At 36.1% G+C, this 7,976-nt stretch overlaps 1 protein-coding gene across 2 annotated transcripts in view; it reads left to right on the forward strand.

Annotated features, from left to right (window-relative positions):
• The window catches only part of LOC111450766 (acyltransferase-like protein At1g54570, chloroplastic), a 12,212-nt gene extending 9,578 nt beyond the window's left edge, over positions 1-2,634 (forward strand). For both annotated transcript variants that reach the window (XM_023091047.1, XM_023091046.1), the window contains 4 exons: positions 359-472; positions 1,452-1,537; positions 1,794-2,138; positions 2,247-2,634. In XM_023091047.1, the coding sequence (XP_022946815.1) occupies positions 359-472; positions 1,452-1,537; positions 1,794-2,094 (501 nt within the window). In that variant the 3' untranslated portion in view covers positions 2,095-2,138; positions 2,247-2,634. The remainder of the gene's footprint in view (positions 1-358; positions 473-1,451; positions 1,538-1,793; positions 2,139-2,246) is intronic.
• Positions 2,635-7,976: the final 5,342 nt, after the last annotated feature.

A 7,976-nucleotide genomic window follows, 5' to 3' on the forward strand; every position in this document is an offset into this window, starting at 1 on the left:
GGGGGGGGGGGGGGGGGGGGATTTATGGGAAACATTCTATCATTTCATTGATAAGATGAAATAATTCGAAGAGACAGTAAATAGTCCCAAGCCAAAGGGGCTTACAGAAAACACTTCCAGTTGGTTATTAAAGAAGATAAACAGTAATTGTGAAGTATTGAGAATTTTTACACCAGCTGAGAGCCAAATTAGAAGATCCATAAAGTTATGAAAGGACTTCCCTTTGTCATTGAAGATGTGGGCATAAGTCGCTTGTGGTGGTATCTTTGTTGAGTCAAAATGATCTATTTTGTTACTTTTTCTATAATGGTTGAGAATTAGGCTTCCAATGTTCATTTTTCCTCTGAAAACTTTACAGGGTGAAGAGTATAAGCTGTTCTGGCCAAAACAACAGGAATTTGTGAGAATGGCTGCTCGTTTTGGGGCTACAATTGTTCCGTTTGGTGCTGTTGGAGAAGATGATATAGCACAAGTAAGTTCAATTCCCAGTCCTTGATTTGATAGTGTTCACTCACCATTTCGTAGCTCAAGCAGAAGAAGTTTTGATAGGACCCTATTCTTGAAGCGAGAAAGAAAATAACACTGAAATTGTATTACAATATACAAAAGGCCCTCTCAAGCACTTTGAGAGAGCTGGACTCTCCCAAAATAACTACATTCCAAATTCTATCTGCCTTCACCTCCATACCCACCCTATTTATAACGACGTTTTACTAACCAACTCCTTTTAACTAATGTTCATGACAAAATATGCCCCTTATTCTCCTAATAATAGTTAATATTTTTCTACTGTTTTTTTTGTAATTCCACAACATGCAGGGATGGAGATTTAAACTTCTTATCTTTTGTCAAGAATATAATACTTTATCAGTTGAGCTAAATTCAAGTAGCCTTCCTCCTAAAATTTTTAATAATTTTTTTTTAAATCTGCAGGATGAGAAATTAGAAAAATTGGATTTAACTAGCCCTATAACTTGAGTTTGTAAAACAATTAACCAAATGCCGTAAGGCTATCCTATCCCAACCCCCTCATCTCAAACAAGGAGCCAAATGGGCAAAGAGTTTGGGGCTGAAAACCCAGAGGCATCCTTCAGAGACGTGCATATTTTTCTTGTCTGATCCTGTCGGTGGCAGGGCTATGCAGTGTATTAAAGTCGTCTTGGTGTCCAGAAGGGGATCATTGTCATCTCTGTCATAGAAGGGGATCATTGAAAGGATGAATTTTAAGTTTCATGGAAATTTCGGAGGGAACGCAATTTTCTGGTTTAGCAAATGAGTGTTCTGAAAGCGTGAAACTTGTTCAGTTTCTCATTAAAAAAATCGTAAAACTTGTTTAATAAGAAAAAAATTGGTGCAAGCTTGTCTATATCTTAATGCTTGAAAAGAAATTTTATTGTTATTACTACCTTTCTAGTTATAATTATCATTATCTTCTTATTTCGTATTTGCAGCTGATTTTAGATTATAATGATCTGATGAAAATTCCTGTAATTAATGACAACATCAGAAAGGCAAATCAGAATTCTGCTAAAGTGAGGTAACTGTTCTTCATCATTACTGTGTATGATTTGCTTATATTATTTATCTACATTTTTGCCTTTTCATCTCTACGGGGCCGTTCTCCCCGCTATTTGTTCATTTAATCTATCAATATATTCTTTTCTCCTTTAAAAGAGTATACATTTGGACTTTGCTATACGGCTTATTATTTTCCTTCTTGGAAAAACGGGCATTACAAATGTAAATTGAAGTTCATTTTTCTGTCTGGGTGTTGAATATACTGTGAATTTCAGGGATACGGATAGTGGAGAGGTTGGTAATCCGGATCTTTTCCTCCCTTTGCTCTTGCCCAAGGTACCCGGTCGTTTTTACTACCTGTTTGGTAAGCCAATAGAAACAAAAGGAAGAGAGGAAATCCTGAAGGACAAGAAAAATGCAAACCAATTGTATAATCAGGTTAAATCTGAAGTCGAACATAGCTTAGCTTACTTGATTAAGAAGCGGAAGGAGGATCCATACCGAAGCTTTATTGACAGAACGGTGTATAAAGCCCTTCATGCCTCTCAACATGAAGTTCCTTCATTTGACCCATGAGAAATGAATCTTGAAGGCGATGCCTGGACTTTTATTAGTAACAAGTTACTGTCTCCTCCTTTCTGTGAAGTTTAAACGCTCATTCAATTTTTTTAAAAAAAAAACAATTTTATAGAGGTATTTATGTCTATGTTTGTATTTTGATATTGCAGTTGGATGCAACCATTCTATCCAAGGTTGGACTGTTGGAGGTTTGCTTTCAAATAATTCCATCCCAATATGTCAAGTCGTGGTCTGGAAGAAGCCTTCAATGGGTACGAATTATGAGCTTGAATTTGGTTTTGTTCTCCCATCCCAGCTTGAAGAAGATGCCTAAAAACAATTAGAAACACAAAGGAAATCCGAACTCTGATTGAACCACACACAAAAAAGGTCACCTTGTATTTTTTTAGCTTATTCTTGTTTCCCATTTTTTCTATTAAATTTCATAGCTATTGGAAGCTTCCCTGTTTCCTGGATTTGAATATTTGGAATTGGATAAGTTCAATAAAAAGATTGTTACTGGCCTTGTTAATATAAAAAACTCCTAGAAGTTGCTTATATCAGGTGCTAACCCAGCAACTCGTGTTGGTAAAGTTTCCATACCTTCTAGAAGCAGTAACTCCACCTTTGATTTGTTATGTGTCAAATTCTGCTTTGCTTTACATATTTATTCTCAAAACCTCATTAGAATATTGGTAGAAGTTTAATCATAACCTGTTGAATCTCTTTTACAACTCAGCAAGATCAGATGGTTAGACCAGAACCTAACGTTGAAAAGTGATAAGCTTAAGCTATTTCTCTAATTTACTTTGGATTGTAGTCCGGTTGGTTAGACCACCACCTTTATTATAGTTGACATATTAAAGTGAAAGTTATTTGATCACCACTAGACGACCTATTTACAAAGCTCAATGCATAAACTATTTACAACATTTGGCAACGGAATGCTGAGTTTTACTGCCGTGTTAAATCACCACTAAATCCAAAAACTTAGTCAAATGACTCATGATATAGTTAATGTTTTCAAATCTACTCTAATAGGTTAGGGTATATTTTAAATCTCTTTACACTTCATCTCACATGAGGGTTGAGATTGTGAGATCCCACGTCGGTTGGACAGGAGAAGGAAGTATAAGTAAGGGTGTAGAGACCTTTCCCTCGCAGATGCGTTTTAAAAACTTTGAGGGGAAGCCCAAAAAGGACCGTATCTGCTAACGGTGGGCTTGGGCTGGTACAGAAATACTTATTTGATTCACAATTTTTTTTTCCTTGGAAGAAGAAACAAGAATCACTGTTTCATTCAGGAATGAAATTACAAAGAAAGTGAAGAGAACTTCGAATGGTGGATAATAAGAAGGATCTCCAACTAGTGACTAAGAGTAGTAGTAAGCTTTAATCTTTAAACTTTGATGTACATTTAGCCCAATGAAAAGCAGTAAAGAGAATAATGTCCATAATTTATTTCTTTCTTGCCCTAAAGATCCAAAGAAAAGGCCCAATGATGCCACACCAATCTAGCTTCTGTAACCTCTTTGAACGGGTGACCTGCAATAATCGAGGTAGAAAAAATGATACCAGCCAAAACTTTCCACTTGTTTTGAACTGAAAGACAGCCAATAAATAGATGAAAATGTAACTCTTACTTGGCTTTTAACTAACACATCAGTGACCCTTTTACTTTGATACTCTGTAAAGTCACAACTAGACGTAAAAGTTTAAATTGATTGAAAATAGTTAATCTTTTATATATACTCTTAACCCTCTCCTTGTGTATGGCCTTAATTATTGATTAAATCCAAGAAGTTCTGATTTACAATATCAATCAGAGAAGCAATGACATTGCAGGAGTTTGGATATAGAACCTTATCTTAAAACACCACCAAAGTCTGAATGCTTTTACAGATAAATTAGGGATAATCTTCTTAACAGAATTAGATGCAAGCGTTTAACCAACATAATATACCAAGGATTAGGATGTATCTACAATAGTGTCGATTCGAGAAGATTAGGATGAATAGTGGGTTTTTTTTTTTTTATTCCTTCTTGCACCAATAACATATTAAAGAATCTATGACTAAGCAAGCCATTTTATTCTCTGCTCAGTGGAGGTTGTCTCTAATCAGAAGAAACCCAGATTAGAAGAATGTGATTCCTTATCTTTTTTCTTAGTGGGGGGGAATTGATCCTCAAAATGACGTGGTGCAATTTCACAGAGGATTATCTTGGATATTTGCAAGAGTAGTTTTTCCATGAAAAGAGATCAGAAACATATCTATAAATTGTAAAATATTGATTTTATAATCTATCCTGATATTGTCTGTTTATCGAAATTCATCGTCCTCATTCGAGATTCATTTCTAGGTTCTTTCCAAATTATTGCTGTTCATTACATTCAATGTGATATGAATTCAATCTAGCTAAAACCATTCTTAGTTATATATTTGATTGCAAACACTATGGGATTCTTACTTTGCTCATATGATGAATAGAGATTATTTTCGTAGTTTGATCAGTTTAGTTTAAGGTATATGCATAAACTAGTTGAGTTATGCTCACGTTGATTTGGTTATGTTTATTATAGCCTGTTACCTTTAGCTTTTCGGGTTCATTAGTTATTTAACTTGGTATGAGAATGGGAGATCCTGTGTTCAAATACTTGTTACGAAATTTTCTCTATTATTAATATTGATTCCGTCCTGTTGAGCCTTTTACTTGTCTTTTATAAGACACGGAAGTTTAGTTGAAAAAGAATGAAAGGAATGTAAAGATATACAAAAGGAGCCCAAAAAGAAAAAAAGGAGTCAGACAAAAAAAAGGGGCAAGGGGTTCTAATCTAACACAGTCCAAATACTCCAAACAACAACAAATTTTCAAGTCCACAAGTAGAGGAAATGTCGGATTCATATTAAGTTTGAATACACATGACAGAATCGAAAGGAAGTTCGGAGCATCGACTCTTTCTCCCTCGGTTCGTCGTTTGTGTATTAGGGGCCAATGAAAATGTGGACCATTTTTTCCTTTGACGTCCTTTTTCCCTGAGGGGGTGGAACCTTTTGTTCAAAACCTTTGGTTTAGCTTTATGTTTGCCGAATTCATTATCGGACTGGCTTACTAAATGTAACAACCCTAGTCCACCACTAGCAGATATTGACTCTTCCTTTCAGGATCCCTCTCAAGGTTTTTGAAACGAGTTTGCTAGGTAGAGGTTTCCACACCCTTATAAAGAATGCTTCATTCTCCTCTCCAACCGATGTGGGATCTCACACTCAAGCCCACCGCTAACAAATATTGTCCTCTTTGAGCTTTCCCTATCGGCCTTCCCCTCAAGATTTTTAAAACGCGTATGCTAGGGAGAGGTTTCCACACCCTTATAAAGAATACTTCGTTCTCCTCACCAACCGTTGTGGGATCTCACACATTGACTTCGTTTAAATTCACACTAATTCTCTTGGATGATTAGCAAGGTTAAATTAACGTTCAACTCAAAAGCTTAAGCTATAATAGTTTACAATAAAATTTCATGCTTGCTAAAATTGTTGGCTTAACTTCTTGAATAAAGTAAAGCCAGGTTCTTTTCATATCCTTAGTCAATTCAAGAACTTGACCCGTAATTTCATGGATGCACTCAAGGAAGCCGTGAGCTATATGCTGGCTAAAAGTCTACAAAGATTATATGCTCAGTCTGAACTGCCTATATAATAAACCTGTTAGAAGTAGAAAGAAAAACCACAACCACAAGGTCTCTAAGGCATAAAGAGTGAGTACCTCAAACTCATTTAGGCTATGGCCGATTTTCGATATGGTTTCTTTTGTCGCCCCGACAACAAGAACTTAGAACCACAACAGGAAGAAAAGAACACAACAAGCCATATCCCTGATCCCAAATACAAACCAGCTCATCTCGATGCCGGAGGAAGACGACTTCCTACCGTCGTTCTGCCCAGACCAAGGTATGTTACTACAACTGAGACATATACTGAAGAATTCTACTCAAATTCAAGGGATGGCTTTCAATATAGCCATACCAAGAACTCTGAACCAGTGAAGTCTTATGGACTTCACCATGATAAAGGGATTCGGCATCCAAGTCGCCCCGCTCTTAATCGCCCAACAGAGTTCAATAGACTCTTAGTCAAAGTCGAAATGGAAGAAGACCAGGTAAAACATGAAATGAGGATAAGTAAACCAATGAATGATATTGAGAAGGCTATAGAGTTCTTTAAAGAAGCTGTAAACCTTCCCTATTGCAAAAACAATGCTTGTCACGCACCAGATCATCCTAAGAAAGATGGCTACACAAAAACTATTGACAGCAATGAAGCAGCACGTCGGTTCGGGAACTTCGGCGTACCACCTCCGGTGCCGAGTGCCAACAGAGCGACCATTAACTGCAAAGAGGCTGCAAGGAAGTATAAAGGTGTAACAGTGTGAAACCTAGTGAAAAGAGTATGCACTTTGTCATGGATGTAGTCATAAAATACTAAGTTAGCAAATATAGCTACTGTGTTGAGGGTCAGTTTGGGCTTTTGTTTTCTGTAAATGAATGAAGTGGAACTTTTTTTTTTAAGGTTTTTGTATGAAGTAATAATTTCTACGTTTTAAGTAAAATCGAACTAAAAGTCTTTGGAAAAGTTCTATTGTGATTTTTGCATCGATGTAATGAAAGTGAGAGATCTTCTGAGCTTGAGTGCAGTTAAATCCTCGAGTGATATAAACTCTTATACTATTTTATAATGGATAATGCTACAGAGAAATTCGATACTAAAGTAAATTGAGCAATTGTATGTATTATGAACTTGTCCAAAATCATAGTAAAACTATGATTAATGTTGGATTAATGTAATATTCCACTAGATTTAGTTCATATGGATGTGGATGAAAATTTCAGAAAAAAACATTTAAAAAATTATTTAGATTAAATGAATAAACATTTACCCTTGCTAAAAGGTATATTATTTATATTATTTACGATATAGAAATGTTGATTTACTCTCTATGTTGACGTCGAACATCATTACTTATACCAACAAAACGTACTTTCCTTTTTAGCAGCTCAATCATATGATCATTTTTAAAAGCGATAAAGTCAAAGTCATTCTTATCGAGATACTCGTATTGGACGTTACAAAGAGCCTCTAATAGACCTAAGCTAAGGCCATATAGAATGACTACCAAATAGAAGAGCCCACCCAATGGCCCAACATGGCATAGAACTGCCAGCCCATCGAATTGGCCATGGCCAGCCATAGCCTACATGGACGACCCATGGGTCAGCCATACCACAAATAGGTCCAACAACCACAAAACATGCATGCCCACTTAAGCCCACTTAAGTATCAGTTGGTTTACTAGACGAACACGACTCTCCACAAATTTGATACTAGCTTAAGTATTAAAATGTGTGGCTTAGTGTTAGACGAACACGACTCTCCACAATGGTATGATATTGTCCACTTTGAGTATAAGCTCTCGTGACTTTGCTTTGAGCTTCCGAAAGGTCTCACGCCTAGTATTCCTTAATTATTCTCCAAAAAGGCTCACCCATGATTATTCTCTTCAAATTTACCCTCGATCTAAACTTTAGTATAAAAAATTGATATATTTAACGAAACAGTATAACATGGATATCCAATACTTAAAAACGATCGCTCCTATCATTTTTATTAGACTATAATCATTCTAATCACTAAATTTTTAGTCTCGTCACATATTATTCAGTCTCAATAATAAAATTAGAGTTCTGAAATGTTTTGAATTCTCGACTATCAATAAAAAAATCAATCAACCGATATTTTCGTCGTGAGTATTGACTAATAATATATACATACCCTTGATCAAAAGTCGATCGCCACCTCCACTTTAGATCGATCGATCTCCTAGTTCCTATCGGGGGGGGGGAG

Source organism: Cucurbita moschata, unplaced genomic scaffold, assembly GCF_002738365.1.
Source record: "Cucurbita moschata cultivar Rifu unplaced genomic scaffold, Cmos_1.0 Cmo_Scf00012, whole genome shotgun sequence".
In the NCBI taxonomy this organism is placed as follows: Eukaryota; Viridiplantae; Streptophyta; class Magnoliopsida; order Cucurbitales; family Cucurbitaceae; genus Cucurbita; species Cucurbita moschata.